This window comes from Marmota flaviventris, chromosome 11 (assembly GCF_047511675.1).
Source record: "Marmota flaviventris isolate mMarFla1 chromosome 11, mMarFla1.hap1, whole genome shotgun sequence".
Taxonomy (NCBI): domain Eukaryota; kingdom Metazoa; phylum Chordata; class Mammalia; order Rodentia; family Sciuridae; genus Marmota; species Marmota flaviventris.
In genome coordinates, this window is record NC_092508.1 from 91,998,175 (window position 1) to 92,022,904 (window position 24,730).

Consider the following 24,730-nt stretch of genomic DNA (forward strand, 5'->3'; position numbering starts at 1 on the left):
TCTCTTTGGACCTCCTTCTCCATCCTGACTGAACATGAGTCTCTCGATTATTATTCAGTTTTAGAAAATATATACGGTAAGTCTAGGTCCTCAAATCCACCAGCCAAAGACCATAATGAGGACATAAGTGGACCTTACATTTAAATCCTTAAGGACCTTCAGTCACAAACTTAACATCAATAGCAGTTAAGCAGGAACTTGCTGAGGGTAAGGAACCATCTAAAAACCGAAGACAGTGACAAAGTCTAGAGTTTGTTCTAAAATGCTATTATTCAGCTTCCATTGAGTATAGCCCAAGAATACACAGACCCTTAGTTAATAGGCCTTTCAATTTTGTGTAAGAAACCATAGCTATCAGTTATGCTTTGTTTTTATATAAAATATTTTTTAATAATGGAAACAAATTCACATTTTAAAAAATGACTAAAAGAGAATGACCGAGAACCAGAAATCCTCTAGGCTTTAATCTCTGGCCCTCATAATTTGTCATTTTTATCTATCTATCTACTTATTACCAGGGATTGAACCCAGGGGTGCTTAATTACAGTGCCATATCCTTGGCCTATTTTTATGTTTTATTTTCAGACAAGGTCTCATTAAGTGGCCTAGGGCCTCACTAAGTTGCTGAAGTTGGCTTTGAACTCACAATTCTCCAGCCTCAGCCTCCCTAGCTGCTAGGATTACAGGCATGTGCCACCATGGCCGGCCATGAGATGTCACTTTTAAAACCTACTTCTACTTCCTGGAGAGCTCATACATCATCTTTCATTATTTGTACTCCAAATTCAACCAACCAGTTGAATTCCTTTAATTTCCTTTGTTTTTGTTTCACAAATCCAATCTGTTGCATAAATAATATTTTATGAGATGATCATGCATATACCCTGGAGTAAGTAAAGAAAATACGAGAGTTTTGATAAGAAGAGAACATAGAATTCCCCAAATGAGAGGTTCTCTACCATCCTTCCCATAAGGCCAAGGAGGACAACTTAGGGGCCATGAGAAGTAACAAAGCCAGGCACGCTGCCTCACAGTTTTGCCACCATGAGAAATGAGATCGGAAGGTTACAAAACTGAAGTATAGTCAGAGAAAGACTTATACAACATAGGCAGGAAGGCTATTATGCAATGAATGTGGCTTCAGGACACGAAGGAAGATGAGCTTGCTTAGAATAGTACAGGGCTGGGAGTTGTAAGTATTTTATTTGAGTTCTCCTGATCTGGGGTAACCCATACCCTCGCTTTGAAAGAGACTCTTAGACTCTCACTTTAAGGACCATCTAGGAATATGCAGGCATCTTTGAGTCAATCAGTGACCATGTTCTCATGACATTGAAAATGTCAAGATCAGGGGCAATTAAAAAAAAAATTGGCAATTGCCCTCATTCATGTCTCCGAGTCTACATCATTAACTAGACAAAATAAAACTAAAGGACTCAGCTGCCTTATTAAGCCATCTCAAGAAGAGAAGTAAGGGACATAAAGGGATGTAAACTATATTTGGTAAACATGAAATTTCAATGACCTCCAAGCTTCTGTTGTCATACAATCTGAGCGGTCTGTGTTATCACATGCAAAACTATCTGATGCTTATTTATCATCATACGTTTGTGCTTGTTTGGTTTTTATCTTTGAGCAAGTCATGGTATAGTCCTCATGATTTATGCTGTTTGACAACCAGCTCAGAGTTGAGCACAGAAACTTAGCTGTCACTACTAAGGGATTTTGGGTGTCCTATTCCTGGAACTTAATGCCATTGAGGGCCATGTGCAGCTTTCCTCTATAAATCACACTGCATCCACCTTGCCATAAATCTATAGATTACATCTCCTCAGTCAATAATTTTTTTTAGTCTTTCATTTGTGTTGCCCTTGTCCTGACTCTAACTAGGATCAAATCATAGCACAAGCTCAGCATAAAACAAAACCTTGGAATCTCTTTTTAGTACTTAACTTTAATCATGCATTGGCATTCATGCTTGCAATAGACATCAGACATCCCCTGGGTGTTTTGTTCTGAAAGATATACAACAACTATGTCCACAGTGGCTGGGCTAGCCAAGCACTCACTTCATTTATTGAATTCCATTTTAATCAGGTAGTATGATTCAATAAATGTTAACTATCATGTGCAGATCAGGAAGAACAGAAAGCACATCTAATCTTCACAGAGCACATACTCTAGGAAAAAGGGAATAGCTTCTATCAAAACTGGGATAGACACTGTTCTTATAGTACCCTAACTTAATAAATCCTCAAAACTATTTTTAAGTTACTATTCCCATTTTATATATGGGAAAACCAAGGCTAGACTACATTGTTTCCCCAAAGGTGCCTTACTGATTATATGGATGGGTATGAAACACAGCAGGTCTTTCCTGTCATAAAAAAAGGATCAAAATTGGCTGCTGTATATGTTGTGCTTTAGCTCCACTCCACAGCGTGAACCCAAATGGTACCAGGGATTACTTTGTTAACCTAAAGCTGAACAGAATGAATAGTGGAATTTGAGACACTGAGCAGAGAGAGTTAACCAGAAATTCAGCTCACCTCTGGCAAAAGTAATGTTGGTAGAATTTTCTATTTTTCTATGGCCCTAAGACTTGTGGTAAACGTGCATCATTGTACTGGAGATAATTTGCAGAGTGAATAATGGGCTGGGAAGAGAAAAGGGAAGAAGAACAGATGGCAGAAGAGGGGTCAATGTTTTTTAATTGGAGCCTTGGAACAATGAGAGAAAGCTCGAGAGGGGGCATACAGGTCTGAGGACTATATTTCTGCTTTGTTTTTAGTCCAGAAGTGTCCTGGTAAGCTTCCACAGAGCTGTCTGTGGGCAACACTGTGTCTCTGCACTGACTCCAGTGGGACAGGCTTGAAGAAATATCCGGCAGATTAAACAGATGACAGAAGCTTATTCCATCTTAAACATTCCATTTGCTCTTTGTCTCTTGTGGCTCCGGACAAGGAAAACAACTGAGTCAAAGATTCTAAGCCGACTGAATCTTGGATTCCAAATCTTTAGATATCCACCACCATTTCTGCAGGCATAGCATGTTACAGTATCATTATTGGTTTCCAGTCTGTGGTGAACACAGAAAAGCAGCAGCAACAGCACTGATAGGGTAAAGTCCGTATGAGAATTCTCAATGCTTAGAATAAGAGTGCACAGCCTGCAGCCAGTCCCAGCACACAGATGCAGAAGACAATGAAAAAACTGTAACTTGGCATGCATATTATTTGTGATAAAGCAAAATGATTTTATATGCCTCTCATTAAAGGTAGAGCCTATCTACAAGTAAGGGTGGAAAATGGAGATTTTTCCCCTTTATTATTATATATGATCTAGGACATGTCATGGTATGGATTTTAGTGCATTACCTAAATTAATTTGTTTGAGACAATAAGACTTCAACAACAGTCATCACTTCTTTGTTTCAAAATGCCTTTTCCTATGGAATTTTTAGGTTCTTAGGTGCTGTGATTAAGGAGGATACTGTATTAGAGGAGAAAGAAATCCCTCAAGCCCTACCACATAAGCATATATCTATTGTGATGTCATATAGAGAAATCTCTACCAAATTTCCTATCTCTCTCCTTCCTTCCTTCCTTCCTTGCTTCCTTCCTCCCTCCCTCCCTCCCTCTCTCCCTCCCTAACTTCTCTCTGGCTCTTTCTCTTTCTCTGTCTTTCACAGTCCTGGGGATTAAAACCTAGGGCCTTCTACATGCTAGGCAAGCATCCTACCACTGAACTACACCTTCAGCTCTCAAATTTCTTTTTAGAAGTTTCTCTTTATAGAAATTTGAGAGTGGCAAGGGTGTTGGGTATCAAGTATGCATCTACAAATGCATCACATCCACGTGCACTTTACCCATCAGCATTTTTAAGGCTAATTCTCTTTCAGATTTCTCTAATTATAACATTCTAGGTTTGTCTCAAAGATGAACTAATAAAAACAAAATCTGATCCAATTTTAATTCCTCTGAAAGGTGTCCTGGCGTCATTCAACATGCGCTGACCTGCCGAGGACTGCTCCTTATGTCTGCCTGTCACTGACTTGATGAAAGACCAGGAAGCCAGTGAACATGGGCTGGTTTTCTAGTGACTTCCAAATAGCTGACAGCCACGAACCTCAGATGATGCCTGATTGAAGGGTGTCTGACAGTCACACATAGATAATTGTTATAATAACTAATCTCTTAGGTAATAAAACATTTCCTACTTTCCCATTCCTTTCTACTATTTTTTTAACCATGAACAAAAAGAACATACCAAAAGAACAACGTGATGACTAGGAAAAAATGGAATGATTTCAAGGATATCCAACTTTCTCCATTTATTTTCTTGATGATATTTTTCTCCTCCCCTCCCCACTCATATCCTCCACATTTCTTTGTAAATATAAGTATAAACATAATAGAATATATACACATATATATTAAAAATGCATGTAAATATAAACATATATGCATATATGTGCACTTTAAAAGTGTATAAAAATAAGAAATGATTGAATGTCTTAGATTTCTGCCAGTGGACTCAGCATTTCTTTAGAGGAGGGATTAAAACATGAAGTTGGAGACTGTTGACATTCCAGAGTTTTGCAATGTCTAATGCATAAGCCTGTGCACCCCAGACTCTGTAGAATTCAAAACTACATTTAGTTTTTGCCCCTCAGTGATTCTGAAGGAACTCAAGCAGGATCACAGGATAGAAAGGGAGAATGAGGCGATCTCCAGCTCATGCTGACAAGTCAGTAGAAATAACAAGAAGATCACTTGCTGCCATTGTAACATGCTTGGACACCTTGTAGTCACAAAATCATTTCCCTGGAGGGGAAACTCCATTCTTTATTTTTCCCAAGAGGGATTACAGGCAGGTGGTCCTGCCAGGTTTTAGAAAGACTTTAAAAACCAACATTCTCTCTGCTTTAAGGGAAGCATTTTAAAATAGCTAACTCTTAGACTTGAATAGCAATCATCGAGGCTCATACTCTCTCCTGTCTGTGATTACTTAGTGCTGAGAGAAAATCATTTCTCCCCACTCTGGGCCCTATGAAACAGGAATGGAGCCTCATTTATTCCAATATTCTCTGAACAATTCCCAAATCCTGAGAGCCACCACTACCTTTAGGTGAGAGCTTCCACTGCTTCAGCCCTTACCTTGGGCTCCAAAGACTGAGCCTCTGAGGAAAAAAAAAAAAAAAAAAAAAAAACAACTGTAGTTTGGGGGGAAAAAATACCCACCCTGGTTACCTGATGCTCTCAAGATGTCACTAGCACCCTCCCTCCCTCCCACAATTGCAGACTCCTGGATTCCTGTCACTTTTCTTCTACACTATGGATGCACTCAGACCATCCCAGCTCTACTCCTTATCTCCTATAGCAGCTCAAGGATTTGCTCTCAAGGGCAATGGTTTACCTTGACTAGTGAGGTACAAAAGGCAGCTGGCTTTTCTTCTCAGAGGTAAACTTGTGCTTCAATCCAAACTTCTTTGGAGGAAATGAACTAAGCATGATTAGTATTTGGTGGGAGTGTGGACTGAATTAAAGGAAACCGAAGTCCCTGTGCTGGCTTGGCCATTATTAAATCACCACAGTATTTTTATGAAGCATCACATCATCACGTAGCCTAAATGTTAATGGCAAGATAGGTGGTTTATTAGTTCCCTAGGACTGCCATATCAAAGTACAGCAGATTGGGTGGTTTCAAATGGCAGATACGGCCAGGTGTGGTGGCACACACCTATAATCCCAGTAGCTCAGGAGGCTGAGACTGGAAGATCACAAGTTCAAAGCCAGCCTCAGCAAAGCCAGGTGCTGAGCAACTCAGTGTGACCCTGTCTCTAAATAAAGTAAAATTGGGCTGGGGATATGGCTCAGTGGTTGAGTGCCCCTAAGTTCAATCCCCAGCACCCTCCCCCACAAATAAAATAAAGTGGCAGATATGTACATCTCAGAATTCTATAGGCTGGAAATCTGAAATCAAGGTTTCAGTGGGGCTGTGTTCATTCCAAAGACTCTAGAGGAGGATCGTTCTCATGCCCCTTTCCTAGCTTCTGGTAAGTGACAGCAATTGGGAACCTGTGGCGTGTAAGGAATCATTCCCAATGTCTGGTGCCATCTTCATCTGGTATTCTCTTCTTGTCTTCTGTGTCCTTATATCCTCACATAGCACTCTCCTCTCTCAGTATGTTTGTGACCAAATATCCCTCTTTTCATAAAAATGCCAGTCATTGGAATATACCCTATTCTAGTATGATCTCATCTTACCTTGATTACATCTGCAATGACCCCATTCCCAAATATTGTCACAAGCCTACAAAACAGGCATTAGAATGGAAACATATCCTTTGGGGGACACAATTCAATCTGCAACAGGTGGTGTCTAATGAATGATGGAAAAAAGTACAATTTCAGGAGTTGACTTAAACAGCAGGGTAATAAGGGTCAATGAGAAAAAAACGCTAGTGTAAAGCCTTCTTGGAGTAAGATAGAAGATGGGACAGAAAGTTGTGAGTTTCCCAGATGACTTGCAGGGACTAGTTCTGAGTTTTGTGGAAAAGAAAAACTGAAAAGAAAAAAAAAACCTTAAAGTAATAGTTTTATACAGAGGTTTGGTGAAAATTTGGGCTAAAGTGACTAAAGATGCAAAACAAAATTAGGAAAAGGAGAGAATGAACATTTTCTAAATTTCAGTAGTGGAACAATGGAACAGAACAAAGGGGATGATACATTTAATAAACATCTATTTAATATTCATTATAATTTAATATTCATCATAATTAAGTCTGGACCCCAGAATTGCTTCTACTTTTTAGTAGTGTCCTTGAGCAAGCCACCTCTCCCCATCTCCATTCTCAGTCTGTGAGGCTGCTTGCAGCAGTACCTCTCCAAACTTGGAGACTTGGACTTGGTCACTGGAGTCCTTTCTCCTATCAGTTAATAGCTCAGAAATGAGCACATGCCACAAAGCAGCCAGAAACAGTCATTTCCAGGACTCTTCCTGAACTACTGGGAAGATATTTCTTACTAGTTATTTATTATCTAAAATGAAAAGCATGCTGACCTTCACTCTATGAAGACAGCCTGCCTTAAACTGAACCCATACAGAGAGAAGTAGAAAAGAGATGGAGAAGCAAAGAATCATGAAGGTAAAGAAAGAACAAGAGGAAGAGACTGAGACCCACTGACCTGGTTTACACTGTTGGATGCAGCCCTGTTGTCCCTTCTATGTTTAGCTGTATGAGCTAACGAGCCTCTAATTTTGGCCTAAGTCAGTGTGAATTGGATTTCTATCCTTTATAGCCAAAGGCACTCTGAGTAATATAAAGCCCGCTTGACCCAGTGCAAGTTCTACAGCTTTGAAGACAAAGGAAGTAGGACTCCATGTGGCAAAACACCAACAGCCATAGCTGAAGTGGTGGAGCCTCAGACCAGCCTTTTGTGGTTTTCTAGATGGTGACAGTAAACAGGTGTGGAACAGGTGGGACACAGAAGCACTGAGTCTAAGAACATGAAAGTCTCCCTGAGGAGTCTCATAATCAACTGCAAAAGACTCACAAAGATCTGATTATGTATGTGTAGACCACATAGGTCTAGACATTAATGACAATGTGATCTTATCTGCCCATAAATTAAAGTAGCCTGGGGGACATTCCAGTTGCATGTCAAAGAAAGTAGCAGGAGCTTCCCCTCCCCAGGTTCCATTGAGACTCATACTTCCATTCTTTGATAAAGGAATAAAAGTTAGCTTCTTCTTGCCTAAGAAGCAACACCTGTATTCCTCTTCTGCCTTCAAGGTGTCAGAATTAAGTGAGGAGCCTGGGAACATGGGCTTGTTATGATGTGAATTGATCAATACAGTCAATAAGTTGCTAATACTGGTTGTGTAAAGCAACTGCTGTAGTAAAACCACCTGATCACTTGGAACAGTTCCCTCCTTGCTGGAGCAACAAGAATGGAGTCACTATGGCTATACGAGCAAACAGATGTGGCCATAGGGACTCCATCTCAGCTATTCTAGACTCCACCTTAGTTTTTCTGTTATTGCTCCTGTGACGAGACAGCTGCAGGACCCATTTCTGAGAAAACAAAATGAAAACTGTTTTCTGCTAAATTTATATATATATATATATAGTCTTCTGTATTTTGTATCCCACAAGATTTACTCAGGATATGGTGGTCTTAGTGACCTCTATAACTTTGACATAGATTGTCGCCCCACTAACCACCCACTCGACAGTTTTCTAGCACCTGCTGGAACCCAAGATGCAGTTAATTGAGTTGTTCTTTTTAGCTTCTGTAACTTGCTTGCTTGCTAACTGAAAAATTCCATAGGATGGGGTTTTCCTCCTTAAATAGCAAATTTCCCTCAGAGTGGGGCTGCTGTTCTTTCAGAGAGCCACTTGTACACTGATAGACTCAGACCCCGGCCAGGTATGACTGGCAAAATTGGTGAAACAAAAATCCTTCAAATTATTTCAAATTTGGACTTGGTGTGTTTTCTGAGCAGTCTCCCCACAACAGGCTGTAAACTCTGGTAATGCACGTGTGTGTCGGGGATCACTGCAGAAATGATTGAAATGGGGGGTTTCAAATGAATGTGGCATAAAGCTGTGTAGGGATCAGGGAACACCAGGACTGCAGAAGCAAGCCCTATGCTCCTTTTTTTGCATATAAAATACTCAGTATTACTGTTCTTCAAACAGCGTAACGTCTGGAATATCCTGTATCACATTTCTCTGAGTAAAGGGCATATTTCGTCTTAACACCAGAATTTAAGAGAACACAATATCAATAGAAACCAAAACATCAATGAAAGGAAAGACAAGATGTTTCTGAAAATGGAGAAGGAAGATGGACATGCACAATTTAATCAAAACTAAAGAAAACTAAACTACAAAGATCTAAAAAATATCAAGCTTGCACAAAAGGTTTGAAGATTTTATTTTAAGCATCAGGACAATATTGAAAAGTATACAACATACATAATGCTTCTTTTAAGCATGTAAAATATAACATCAAATTTTAAATGTGGAAGTCTAAAAATGAATATTAATCAAAACAGTTGGATTCTGATATGATTACAGAAATCTCATCTAATTCCCTCAGTGTAACCACTTCATTCATCATGTTTCATTCATATATATGAATGAAATATATATTCACTTTAACTTATATCCAATTGAATGACAGTCACTTCATCAGCTGTGAGCCTAACTGGAAAGTTGATCAAGGTCAGATTCTATGCTTCATAGAAATGTCCCCAGTTACCTCCCTGAATGCTGTTAGGCTTGAGCTAGTTATCTAAATTTTAGAAACAAATATTGTCTTAAGCAGGCTTAATCAGCTACTTAGCTAGCAGAATAAATGTGTGTACACTGGAAGTAAATGAAGCACACACAAGCAAAGCACTCACCTTTTCTCCCCTGAGGATCACGGCAGTTTTCATGGAGGCACAGGCCCCAGGCTGACCAGGAGGATACTATGCAGTCAGTAGAGCAAGGAACACTGCAGAGCTGAGAGGCCGTGGGGGCGGGTCCCAAACACAATGCATTTTCCACAGGTCTAAAGACTGAAGGACAAAAAAAAAATAATGGCCCATGTCACACATTCTGGACATCCTTAATATTGCTCCTCTCTTTACCTGTATCTTTTTCTACTTTGCTCACATTTGCTCCATGGTAATAAAAAGTATATACAAACTAAATATCAACACCCTCCAATACACATTATTAGCATTTGGGGCGAAGAAAGGAAAAGAAGACAGTAACAGAGGGCAAGCACTTGAGATTCCTGCATTACAGAATACTTCCTGGGAATGCAAGAGAGCACTGGAAATACCATAGATACAAATTATCCAGAGTTATGATTTAAAACAAAATTAAATGGCTTTGTGAAGTTTCAAGATGAGTCTATCTGGACTATATAAATGACTGGGTCGCTGTGGAAAAAATCAAAATCGAACCCCTGAGGAAGAGTGTTTAGCATAACCAATCTACTGCTGTGACTCCCTGGAGGGGTGGAACTGGTGAAGAAACAGAAGAAAAATGGTTCTTAGATAGGAAGAAAAATCAGGCTGTGTGACTGCAGACCTGGCCGCTGGAAATCAGTTTCATTAGTAAGGCTGCCCAGAGGTGCAGGGCTCTTCCTAGGGAAGGACAAAACTAGGATCTCTCAGCTCTTCCTAGTGTACAACTGCACCCATTCTGGTCCAAGAGTCTGGTCCCTTCAAGATGCAGTGACCATCTGTCCACAGTTCTTTTCACCAAGCATCCTCTGTATGTTACACCCATTCTGAATAACTTGAGAAAGCCCAGATAAAGGAGAATACCATTCCCATCTTTGTGCACATTATAATAGAGTGGGGGCCCTTGAAAATGATACAGCAATGAATAGCCAAACACAGAATGAACTACTTTTGCATAAAGTAATTCCCATGCTAAGAATATTTGGGATGATTCTGAGTTTGTGAGTAAACGGCTTAAGTCCAGAAGACTTATAGAGTGGCTTGTACTATGCCTAAATGTTTTCTATGTCATTTCCACCTAGAAGAGCGGATTATAAATACCTCAAAGGTGGAAACTAGCATGAGAGGATCAGGTGGTAAATCATACCTTCTACTCTGTGCCCTTGCCCTTTCCATGTGTGTAAGAGTCAAATCTGGTAAAGGTGGCAATCAATCACAGCTCTGGCCAACAGAACTTCGAACAAATACCAAACTAACAGAAAAATCAAAACACTGTGATGAAAAAGTTACAACCTGTGGGGAAAATGTCTTTCTAATGAACAATGAGGCAGCTTGAGTTACTCATGAAGGTGAAAGAAACAAAGAGGTTGTGGGGGGAAAAAATACTGTTTTGTTTGCAATTAATTATTTTTTAACGTTTACCAAAAGGATTTGACCTGACTTAATATGAAAGCAAGGGCAAAGCAAGATTACCAATATAAATGTTAGAGTTTGCATGCCATGTGGAGAGAGGACAGACATTAGAGAAAAGCAAAAGGCAGTTACCTAGGAGGTGGAGGACAGGAGGTGATGAAACAATGACTGTTCTGGAAATGACTATGGGGTACAGAGGCTGCAGTGGCCAGAACTGGTACATAAGAGGATGAAAGACCATGTCTAAGGAAGAACATGCGAGATGGTTAAAGAGTTTATGATTATCTCCTGCAGAGTGAGGAAGATAAATTATGCAAGACAGTTATTCCTTGAGTAAAGCCATATAATTCCAGCCATCTAAAGCAAACATTCTTGGGTGGTATTTGGTTTGAAGGACCTCTCAGTCTACAAGAATAAGTCAAGTAGCACATTAGCAGAGATGTTATGGTTTTAAATGTCCACCCAACGCTCACGTATTGAAGGCTTTGGCCCTTAGCTCATGGCACTACTGGGAAGGGGTGAACTTTAGAATGTAAGATCTACTTAGAGGATGTTAGGTCACTGGGGTCATGCTCTTTTCTTCCTGGTTGACATGAGATTAGTGGCTTTGTTATCAGTATATACTCCCCGCCATGATGTTCTGCCTCATAGCAGACCCAATGTCAAAGGGTCAAGCAACCAAGAACTGAACCTTCTCAAAGTGTACCAAAATAAATCTTTCCTCCCTTTAAGTTGATTATGTCAAGTACTTTGCCATGGTGATGTGAATCTGATTTAAAAACACAACTTTGATACAGAGGGAAAAGGAATTGGACTCATCAGCTGAAAAATCTAGTTGTTTAATAAACATTTACTAGGCCCATCAGACTCTGGTTATAACCACTATAAAAATGTTAAATTACTTAATCTGAATAACTTCTCTTTGAGATATATAGTTACTATCTCTGGTTTTTAAATGAAGAATCTGAAGCATTGAAATGTTAGCTTACTTTTCTACATTCCCAGCTAGTGAATGATGGGGATGGGATTTAGATCAAGGCACTTGAGCTCCAGAGTCTATGCTCTTTTTTGTTGCAGGGGCGGGGGGGGGTGTTACTGGGGGATTGAACTCAGGGGAACTTGACCACTGAGCCACATCCCCACCCCTATATTGTGTTTTATTTAGAAACAGGGTCTCACTGAGTTGCTTAGTGACTTGTTTTTGCTGAGGCTGGGTTTGAACTTGCAATCCTCCTGCCTCAGCCTCCCAAGCCACTAGGATTACAGGTATGCACCACTGCGCCTGGTGAGTCTGTGCTCTTAACAATGTGACTTACTATGTGACTTCCTCATTGATCATTCAACCTACATTGCTTACGTGCCTACCATGCACAGTATGCTTCTTTAGGTGGCCCCAAACTAACTTAGTTTTTGCTCATCCTTTCTTGATTATAATTCTTTTTTTTTCTGCATTTTTTTATTGGCATGTTAATAGTTGTACATAATGGTGTGATTTGTTGTCACATATTTGTACATGCACACAGTAGATTATAGTTCTTAAAAAGCTAAACAATAGGCTAGGATGAAACATCCTTAAATAAAAGGGAACTGGCCAGAAAAACCCAAACTCTATTCCAGTTGCCCTAGAACGACAATATGTTCTTCAAAACGTTAGCCCAAAATGTCATATATCTCGCAGCATATCAAACTCAGCATGGGCCACTTTCGAGCATCCTTCATCTACCACTCAAGGAAGACATGCACAATTGAGAATACATCCATGTGGGTGGCTTCCTGCACCTCGTAGACTGGCTTATAATAAATCTTAGGCTTCTATTATTCCTTGCTGTCTACCTATGAGTAATTAATTTGCTTCATGCAACAAGTTGCATAAGAGTCAGTTTTGTTTCACTGGTCTCAGAAAAGTTAGTAACCAGTGCAAAGTGATCTGCTTTATACCATGTGTTAACAGTTAGTTAGCTGCTGAATCCACAATACTAAGTAAAACAAAATCCTTGTCTGAGTGGAGCCCACATATGAGTTGTTACCAATACTCACGTTGAGTCCAGGAGATGCAACAGGATGAGAAAGCTCTACTGCTGCCCCTTTACCTTTCCATGGCTTTCTCCCTTCAACATCAGACAAACTTAAGTGTCTGTCGAACTACCCAAACCTTTGAGCTCCAAGACCTAGGAGCCAGCTGCCTCTACAACCTCTGCACTTGAGGATGGACCCTGCAGTTGAAACTATTCAATGCACCAGAGAGAGCAACTACCAAACACACAGTAGACTCATACTAAATCTCATTTTAAGCCCCCAGAATGTCTGAGCAGGAAAGACTTCCAGGAAGCAGTACATCCGAGGAATATGTCCTGAGCTGCGTTTGTTGGGGACACTGTGTCAACACTGATAGCATGCTTATTCCACTTATTTTTTTTTTTGGAGGACAACTGAGGAATATTAGGGACTATGGAGTTAAGTCTCTCTCTGGTGATGAAGGCTTAGTAGTAGAATTGACAGCTAGAACTGGACATCCAGTAGAATTGGACATTGCAGCTAAAGATATTCCTAAGATTTGAAAATAGGGAATGACTCTATATGCTGAGAAAAAAACAGGAAGGGGTATCCCTGGGGACTACCAAATGACAGATTAGAGGCACAGGGGGAGAAGGGAAGCCATTTGTCAGAGCAGTCCTGTCTTTTCAGCACCTGCTGCATTGATGAACTGTGGATCTCAATTCATATCAATAAATTTCTTAGTTCCTGGTGATATGTCTAAGATGCTTCCTACAGACACTGAATCAATGTGCTGGGGTCAAACTATCTTTATTACAGACCCTTGTCCCATCTCTGCTCCAAGCTAGATTTGCTTTAGAAATAAATCATGAGTAAGTCACAAAGCACTTACCAGTGTCACATTTACCTCTTCCTAGGGGGTTATCCTGCAGAGAAAAGTGACTATGAGGTCTTTCTACACCTATTGACTGCTAGCTCTGGGAGGGAACTTCAGAGATAATTCTGTTGAATTATTCAATGTTACTGAAAAACTAAGCTCCAAAGACTTGGGGTAGCTTCCCCCATGTTCAGCACATTTATAACAAAGTAAGACCTGAGCCATGTCCCCAGTAGCCAACTCACCTCCACCTGTCTTTGGTTTTCCTTCCATAATATGATGGCTTCAGACAGGACAGGTGAGGTCATTTGTACCATGGATAATTAGCTTAGGAATCACAGTGACTACAACCAGAGGTATCCAGTGAGATGACAGGTTCAAAGAATCCATGAATCATATAGACCTAATTTAATCTGTAAAACAACATCTAAATCCTTCTATATTGCTGGTGTAAAACTCCCACTCTTTCCCAGACCTGCCCCACTAAAGAGAGAGACCAAAATTTGCTCTGCTTCCTATGAGAGTTAAACCCTTTTACTCATGGCTATTCATGTTTTGTTAAAACTATCTCAGTGGGTGGATAGGGTCCGGGTATTCCCCAGTCACTAGGAGTTGGATATTCTACAGAGTGTACTCTTTATTGAGTCTTCATTTCCCCTTGGCAAAATGCCAGTCATAATATTTGTTGTAAGAATTACTGGGGTTCTATTCAGCTGCATTCTGTTCTATGAAACTTTATTAACAGCTTTATTTCTGTTAATTCTGTCTTTTCTGAAATGTTCATCATAACTAGCAATTAGAGAAATGAAAATCAAAACCACTCTGAGATTTCATCTCACTCCAGTCAGAATGGCAGCTATTATGCATACAAACAACAATAAGTGTTGGCGAGGATGGCGGGGAAAAGGCACACTCATACACTGCTGGTGGGACTGCAAATTGGTACAGCCAATATGGAAAGCAGTATGGAGATTCCTTGGTAAACTGGGAATGGAACCACCATTTGACCCAGCTATCCCTCTCCTCAGAATATACCCAAAGCACTTAAAAACAGCATAGTACAGGGACACAGCCACAACAATGTTTATAGCAACACAATTCATAATAGCTAAACTGTCGAACCAACCCAGATGCCCTTCAATAGATGAATGGATTAAAAAAAAAAGATGTGGCATATATACACAATGGAATATTACTTAGCAATAAAAGAGAATAAGATCATAGCATTTGCAGGTAAATAAATAGAGTAGAGAAGATAATGCGAAGTGAAGTTAGCCAACCCCCCCCCAAAAAAAATGCCGAATGTTTTCTTTGATATAAGGAGGCTGATTCATAGTGGAATAGGGAGCTAGAGTATGGGAGGAATAGACAAACTCTAGATAGGGCAGAGGGATTGGAGGGAAAAGGAGTGGGCAAGGGGTTATTAACAATGGTGGAATGTGATGATCTTTATTATCCAAAGTGCAGGTATGAAGACACGAATTAGTGTGAATATACTGTGTATACAACCAGAGATATGAAAACCTGTGCTCTATATGTGTAATAAGAATTGTAATGTATTCTATTGTCATATATAAATAAATAAATAATGAATAAATAAATAAATAATTCTGTCTTTTCTGATGCAACGAATCCCTGTTAAATAAGCACACTTACTGAGGGCAGGTCTGTGATTACACACCTTTCTCCATATTATTTGCCTTTGTGACCCTGCCTTCTTGAAGCCTTCTATTATTCCTGCACTGACCACTTGCTGGACTAGATAAGCAATTATCTGAGTTCTCATAGGCTATCTAGATTTTGTAGACAACAATGTCCCTTCCCTTAGAGATTTCTTATGGTCAAAAAGTATTAAACTACTAAAATAATTCATCACTTGAATAAATTCAGATTACTATGTAGCAGCATCTTTCTAAATGCTAAGAAACATATTTTAATATTATAAGTGATTGCACATCTGCCATAGTCATTAATATTTTGGATATTTTAGGGGCTAGCCTGGAATTTTTCATTTGCAATAAAAAATGATTAAATTGACCTGCCTTACAAGAAACGTTGAAGTCTGGTACTAATGATTGCAAAGTCACCTTAAATAATGAATAACTCAAAGAATGTTAATTAACAAGGGGCAAAATATGCTAGGTAGGTGATATGTTCAACATTGGAAATATATAATACCATTCTTAATCCTAGAAATGAACAAAGTTCATGATTTTCAAGGACAAGGTGATTTCAGATGAGCACACAAATTCAAACAAACTGAATTGTAATTAAGAAGAAAAATGCCTGTTGTGATCATTAGCACTATTGCAACTGTAAAGATAAATGAGAAGCTTCACATTTTATTCTTTGAAATTAAATCAAGCTCTAATCCAAACTAATTTGCATTAACAAAGTTAAGTTGCCAAAGATTCAATAAGAGGATACCATTCCCACCCCTACTGATCCACATTTTGTAAGATCTAATTTTTAACTCCTCAAAAAGATATTCAAATAAAACTGGACAGTATTATTATTTAGTTAATTTTAATTAATACTGACATATCATTTTTTAGTTTATACATAATGAGTCATATTTGCTTAAAGCAAAAAGAGTTATTAGAGGAGTCAAGGGCACTTTCTTATTTCTTGGTATATCTATTACTGAATGAAAAATCAAGTCAGTCTTTCAAAATTCAGAAAGTGTTTGAGGTAATTCTGTCATAATGGAACTCATATTTCTTTCAGGACAGGAAGAAATTTCTTCAAGATGGTTGAGGAATTAGTCACAAGATACTGATTCCACCCCTCACTCCCAGCATTTTCAAGGAGATAGGAATGAAAAGAAATAAAGGTAATGACACTTCTTGGGAGCCTCCCAAACCTGTATTACTTTGCCCATTTTCTATACTGGCGAGATCTAAATAATTCTACAAATAAAACCTATTTTCAGTTGACTGTCTATAAGATATTTGATTTCATGAGTAACACCAACCTCCGCAAAGAATTTAGACAAAGGAGTTATATTCGTTTCAATTTTCCAAATCAAATCCAGGCACTATAAGCCCCAAAGAAAATTCTCACTCAAGGACTCAGGACGCCCTCCTTCCATGGACTCCCTGAGAAACAACCCTAATAGAAGCAGCAATTGCTCAAATTTAATTCAAAACTAATGAAAGCGCCTACTTATGTAAAAATGCTGCTTTCTAAATGATTTTTGAGAAACAATATTGTCTCTGACATATTCATTTAGGGAGTACACTGACTTGGCAGAAACTCAATCCACCTACTGCTAAAATAAATAGGCCTCTTCTACAGACTGAAGGAGTCAACTGGGTGAAAGGGAAAGATAAATAATATTACAATTTTAACCATAAAGCTATTTTCCTTCACAAAGCTTCATGCATTATTTCAGTTGCCTTTTGCCACAGGGATTTGCAAATACTGTATCATTCTTTTAACTTAGTGGATAAAATAAAAGCCAATCTGTCTTCTAGCACTTACAGTCAGCTTAAAGAATTAAATCTCAACTCATCCTATTACACTTAATAAAACTTAATTTTAGCCATATTGTGACTCTCTTGGCAAAGTACTGCACAGTACAATTTGGCAGGATGCGTGTGTGCACAGCAGATTTAATACCTAAAAATAATTCCTGCAATTAGAAATAATTATGTGAAATTTGGACACATTTCAAAAAGTTTCTAAATTTCATTCATATCATATAGCCAATTAGAAAATGCCTATTGACTAGTGAATTCCCTGCGCTACCAAGTAACAACATTATAGGCAAAGATGGAAAAACAATGTTTACAATTTTTAAAAAAGTCCAAATAAATGAAATACGCATGCAATTTTACAAAGCAATTAGACTCAACAGGCAACCATTAGATAATTAAATAAGAAATATTATAACATTAAGTCGTGTATTTATCTATTTCTATTAGAGATTCTCCCTTCTGGTTCTCTTTTGAAAAGTTCCTCTGGATTGCTTCATGGACCTTCAGCTAAGGGCTAAAAGGAGGATAAGGAGAGGATGGGAAGAATAAGAGCTGACCTAAATGGCATCTTTTACACTTGACAAAGTTAAAAATACCATTATTGATGAGAGTGAAGGGAAGGGAGGTAAGTGAGAGATGGGGAAGTGGTCAGGGCAAAGAGAAAAGGTGGAAAGACAGAAAAGCAGGTAAAAGAACAGAGTTATCTTCAGAGACATCAATGGCAGAAATATGTAATGTCAGGGAAGTGTAGCTTTTAAAGTGTTTTAGACCAAGATTCCTTTTTACTTTGAAAGCTGGAATTCATTTTCCACAGGAACAATGACAAGAGCTAAATGAGAGCCAGTCTTCCCAGGAATGAACAAAATACCTATTTAACTGATTAATGTTAACAATAACAGCTAATAAACACTGACAATGCACTGGGTGCTAGGCACGGTGCTATGTACTTAAATTCAATTTCTCATTTAATCGTCACAGATACTCTAAGGTAACTACAATTATCATTTCATTTTAGAGGCAATGACCGAGAATAAATTATTTGTCAAAAATGACAAGGACAATAAGTGACAAACACAGTTCCAGGGCTCTTAATAACCTATATCCTTTAGTATTATACTATACAATGGCTTTGTATTTGCAATAAAGATCATGATAGAAAAAACACCTGTTATAGCAATAATTAGGAAAAAATAAACATTGTATCTACTTCTAATTTGTGTGTATGTGCGTGTGTGTGTATTATCAGGGATTAAATCCAGAGCACTCTGCCATTGAGTTATATCCCAACTCTTTTTTATTTTTAATTTTGAGACAGACTCTGCTAAGTTCCCCAGGCTGACCTCAAACTCATGATCCTTCTGCCTGAGACTACTGAGTATTTGGGATTACAGGCATGTAAAACCTCACCCCACTCCAAAAAATTTTTGAAATGTGGTAAAACAAACGTTGAAAAATATCAATAGTAAATGCCAAATCTCAGGAGTATGTTGTTAAAGGAAGATGAGGATCTAGATGGATATTTTTGTTGTGATTCTGAAAGTTACTTACGGTTTTTCCTAATGATTTAGGAAAGAGTAGAGGTAACTGGCTTATAACTATTCTTCTTATTTTAAATGGGAAATAAGATTGATCAAATCATATTATGTGCATGTACAGATATGTCATAATAAATCCCACTTTTATGTACAGTTATACTGTACCAATAAACAATGAAATATTTTTAAGAATTAAATAAAATTTAGTTTTAGGACAATTCCTAATGATAAAAATCCATTACAAGCCTCTCCCTTTACACTAAAGTCTCAATGAAAGTGCCAATTACCAAACAAACTAATTAAGGCAGCACTGAAGCTAGGGAAGGGGTGGTACCTGGTTTCAAAACTCACCTTTCACCAGACACAGATCTTATCGCTTGCATAAATTTTTTCCCATCATCAACTGAGAATGGACAGAGGTGACAGTAATATGTCCCTAAGACCAATAGGCAGAAACTGCAATGAACAATGGATAGTTTTTAAAAAATACAAAAAAAAAAAAAAACATGGTTTAGGTAAGATTCTGTGTGGAGGGAAAAGCCACAGGAAGATCATGTTATCAAAGAGGTGAGGGAAGCAAAAGGTCCCCAGATTTCAGACTGAATATGAGATGCCCTGTAACCCACTGAGGGAAAACTAACCAAGAGAGACCTTCACCTGTGTTGGTTTAGAAAACTGGTATCAAAACCTGGGAATACTTGAATGGGAATGTTTACTAATAGAACCAAGAAGGGGAAATCCACATTCTTGAACAACACTGTCCCCCAAGAACACCACCACAAATCCTAAAGCTTAAAGTTCTTCCTAAGGGGTGGCAGGGGGCTGGAGGCTGGGTAGGAAAGATATGCAATGATTACTTTAAAAGTCCAGAAAGAACTGAGTCTCTACAGTAAATATGTACACAAACCTTTTTTTAAAAGAGGGGAAACAGAAAACCTCACTGTACCTGATGTTCTTGTTGGTATGTGTTACTTTAAATTTGCAAATCAATTTGGACTGAACAAGTTAATTCAACTTCAAAGGAAGGCTCATGGGATTCACCAGTAGGGACAGGAACAAGGGCTTTCTTCAACAATTTTCAAAATGAAGAATAATTTATTCTTTAGAATGAGGAACTACATAATAAATTTTTATCAGAAAAGGTGTAGTTTTTAGAAAAATTACAAACCAAAGCCCCTGCTTTGCAAAAATAGATGAAAGCTACTTCCTCTGGGCCCATTCATTTATTGTAAGCCTTCCTTTATAGCTCTTCAGTATGTCAAGGCCAATACTGGCAACTCTCAACCTATCTACAACAATGTAACCTAATATGGAACCAAGAGAGAATGGTGGATCAGAATAAGGCAGAGTACAAGAATTCATAGTTTTTCAAAATATTTATGATTAGCAAGTTGGAGAGTCAATCCTCTGAATAATTTATAATGTATAATTTTAAAAGGCCAATTGGCAAAATACTTTAATTAAAAACCCATTATACACAGAATCTGCTACTACCTGTGTGAACCCAACAAATCTCTGAGCAACAGAGCTTCAATAAAATAAATAGATTAGATTATACAGTGCTTCTTACCTTTGTTTCATTATCTAGTCCCAAAGGAGCCTTTATAAACATTTTTCCATAATAATCTCTCCCTGCCTCCTGACATGTTTATAATACAGATATACTCTATATCTGCATATTAAAAAGCATACTTATGCTTTAAATATAAAAGGTGTAAGATTTTTATTTCACCTTAAGAATCAATTTTTGTCTCTTTGGGGATATCTTTCCCCCACTGATAAAGAATGGGCTGAAACACATATAGAATGCTTTATATGCTAAGCAATTTACAAATAGAATCTGATTTAGTTAATAAAACAATTCTATGAGAAGAGTTCAACTAGTATCTCCAGTTTCCAATAAAAAAACTAAAGTTTAAAAATTCTATTCAAATTTCTATAATTTGTAAATGGCAGAGGCAAGACTCCAACCCAGAGAGAGTAAGGCCAGTTTCTCTCTTTATCTCCTTATCCTTCAAGCTAAGGATGGGAAGCTCTGGGATTTCATTGCCATAAGAATAGGCTGAAAGCATCCTTTTAATTTGACTATGGTGCTTCTCAATAGCTGTGTTTTGCTTGAAGTTAGAATCTATGTACTGATATTTTCACTGTAATGAGCAGCAGACAGAACATTAACCTGTAAAATATGGTATTTTCTGGTAGAATTCTGATGCACATGGAGAATAAGGCTAATAAACAACTATTAGGCTGCAGAATTTTATGGAATTTTTTAGCTTAAGTAGCTGTCATGTTACAAAAAGCTATCTTGCAAAGTTGCAGACTCTAACTTTGTATATATCAAAGCAAAAATGATTTAAATTTTAAAATGTTGTAAGTGCCTCTTAAAATCTTAATTTTGGAGAGAAAGCATAAAAATAATGAAACAATAATAATTATTTTATTTCAAACTGCACTTAGATAATTTTATATTAAAGCATCATGAATGTATTTATAAGTTCTCAAATTCAAGTAAGCATTAATTCTGCCAGTGTTATTTACCCTTTTTTAAAAGGGCAGGTGAATTGAACTTTTCAAGGTAATGCAGACCTTTTATAACATAAAAAGTAATACAGCTGCAGCTACCATTTTACTATTTTTTTTTTAATTGTGGTACTCTCAACAACTATTTTTTTGTTCAAACAAATGTAGCTCAAAAATTAGATATGCTTATTATACCTCATAATTGGAATGGGGGGACCCTGAATAGAACAGTAGTCTTGTATCAGATAATTTTCAGGCCTTTGGAAGATCAAGATCTCTACAATAAAGAACTCTACTCGCATGAAAGTCAGGGAGATTTCTGGGTCTCCCTGTGAGGGATACAGATGATGAAGCACCTCATCTGGGAGCCATCAGCATTACCTGTCCAAAATCATCTTGCCTCCAATCCAGTCCTGCAGAATCCAAACACAACATGGACTCCTATTGAACCATTTATGCTGTTTAGTAACGTCTATCTTGAAAATAAGACAAAACCACATCCTGTCAGCCAACATGCAAGAGCCAATCTTGGCTTCTTAACATCATCAAGTAATCATATCAGTCACTTTCATCTAGATTGTTTTATCTATAATACTAAATAACCTGACATCTACTGCTATATTTTTCAAGGAAAAGGATGTTGTTAAAGCTTATCTGATTGACATTTGCTTGGCACAAGAAGCTTTATGTCTCAAAGAGTAACAATCAGAACCTAAAGAAAGTGGTAGCCTCCCTGGAACATCTTTCCCCATAGGAATGTGCTTCCTTTTAGAATCTAAGAATGAAAAAGATCATCATTCCATCTTATGAAATATCCTATTGTTATAGCTGAGAAACTCAAGGCATTGAGTGGTCATACGACTTATCTGGGATCAACAGCTAGTGTAAGAAATAGTCTCAACCTCCCTATCCAGATGCTTATTAGTTCATACATTCATACTGCCTTTTGTTCAAAACATATTAAAATTGAAATGTTAATTTATCCTAGAGTACCCCAATTCAGCCTATACTTCACATACACTCAGGACATAATTTATCTTGCAGATAATGATGTTCTCCATGAAACAGCACTTCTTCCCTTTCCAATTAGGGTGCAAAAACTGTTTTTAGGACTAGTTCATTTATTTCTACCAGAGAATCATTATTAGCATGTTTTCAGCTAGTCAAGTGCCTATGACCAAGAAAAAAATTACTTGCTTTTTTTAAAGTAAGCAGTTTAAAATAAACATTATATCTACGGTGAAAGGCTGTGTACACTATGTAGATAGTTAGACAGTAACATGTACATTGAATCAGATCCCCCTATAACACAGGAACTCTCTCTTGCTCACCTTGTGGAATCCAGCTCGTTCCAATTCTGACAAGCAGATAGTCAGCGCTCAAAAAATAATGAATTTAATATGGTCATCTGAATTCATAATCCTAATTCAGATAGCTAAAACAAAATGGAGGGGGAAGGGAAATGTGATAGCAAAGATGTGATGCACAACTGAAAGAATATGAAAATGGCTGAAAATCCACACAGACAGAGTACCACTCATGGTGGTACAGGTTGGGCCTGCAAAACTTCACCAAGCCACAGGGACAATCAAAGGTTGAAATCCAGCCCACTCTCTTCTTGCCAAGCTGTGATGTCTAGTTTGTGTCCAGAAAGGCATCTCATTCTAATGCTTCCACCAAGAGGGAAAACTTTTTCTAATTCAACTGGAGACTCATGTATGCTGCCACAGGCCATGTCCATTGTAGGGTCAGATTGGTTTAAAAGTACCATCTGGAAATTAGAAGGCACCCATATAGGCATGCATTTCTGAGTTCAGACTTGTTTTAAAATTAATCTAGAACTTTGAAAAGTATAATTATCTTACTATATATGAATATATCAGAGAGATGTAACACCACCAAATCAGATGACTAGGCAAATATATATATATATATATATCCCTGGTGGGTTAGAGAGAGGCTGCATTCTGTGTCGCTCCGTGACCTGAAATTCAAACAATAGGAATTCTGTTTCTCTGCAAGTTATTAGAGGACCCCACACAGTTGCTCCCGGTCAGCTGTTCATTTGCGCAGGACCCTGGGCTGTGCCTGAGCAGGACCCCCAGCATCAGTGTTTGCGCAGGATCCCGGGCCACATACTCATGCAGGAATCATGATTCCATTTTATGAAATATCCTACTGTTAGAGCCACCACTCCCATACAGGACACCCGGTCACTGCTCATACACAGGATCTCCAGCCACCACTCCCATGTTGACCCCCATCTACCAACATGGGACTCCCTCGGCTGCCTCCATCTTGGGACACTGCAATCACTGCCACAGTCCCCTATACACGGTCGCCTGTACCTGGGGACACAGGATAGGGTCTGGAGACAGTCACCAGCCACAACACTGCATACCACAGAGCTGCATCTCTGAACATGCCACCCAATGCCACCACCTGGCCTGACCTGACCGGACAACCCATCTCTGAAAGCAGCCACCTCCATCTTGGGACACCTTTGTTGCCATCTTTAGCTGGGCAACTCCCACCTTTGGACACCAGCTGTGGTCTAGAAGCAGTATCAAGGTACATATAGTCTCCAACTCCATCCTCTCCCCCTGGCAACCACTAACCCAGCCCAGTGCTTGCGGCTATGCAGCCGGTCCTGAACTACCCAATACAAAACAGCTCTCCATGACAGGTGCACCGCAGCCCCCAGAGCACTGGAGAGAGAGGTTCCTGATTGGGAAGTAGAAAGGGAAGGGGTGAGTGAGATACAATTTAGAGACTAAATTAGAGATCATGAATTGTGAGGTCTACAGGTGATATAAGGAGATAAGACCAGGTGCCAACATCCATAAGTGGGCCCCAAAGGAGATCCTTGGACCAACACTCTGACCCTAAAAACCTTCATCATCCTGAGGGTGGAGATACCAGCAAACAACAGATAAGCCCACCTATTGGATGAGAAGGGAAGCAGGAAAGGTACTGAACTCCAATAAAAACAATCCTTATATTTTCCTTCAAATATTTTTTTCTCTCCTCCTGTCCTCGCATCCCCAGTACTTGTGAAACCAAGTACATTTCCTGGATTAGGCTACTGAGGACTGGGATGTCTGAATAGTACATTACAGTTGTGTTGTATATGCTTTTATCTCCTATTTGTACATTACTTATTTTTCTTAATTTTTATGTTTTTTTATGCTCTCTCTATTGTATTCCAACTTACTTGTCTCCCCCAAATCACTTTCTTTTCTCCTGCTACTAGCCAACTTCTTTAGATTCCTCATTCACACCTCCTAAGATCTAATAACTCTATATCCTCATCTTCTACATCCTTAACATACCATCCTACACCCCATCCCTGGTTCTGTTTGTCCACCATCAGAAACTGTGGACCCTTTTAGAAACCTATTGTTTATATAGGAGATAATAACTGAACTTACCATTTCTGTATA

The 24,730-nt window shown here is 38.6% G+C and overlaps 1 protein-coding gene across 1 annotated transcript in view; it reads right to left on the reverse strand.

Moving 5' to 3' along the window:
• The window catches only part of Thsd7b (thrombospondin type 1 domain containing 7B), a 705,560-nt gene that overhangs the window by 444,817 nt on the left and 236,013 nt on the right, over positions 1-24,730 (reverse strand). Inside the window, exon 5 of the mRNA XM_027936850.2 lies at positions 9,418-9,573. Coding sequence (XP_027792651.2) covers positions 9,418-9,573 — 156 coding nt within the window. The remainder of the gene's footprint in view (positions 1-9,417; positions 9,574-24,730) is intronic.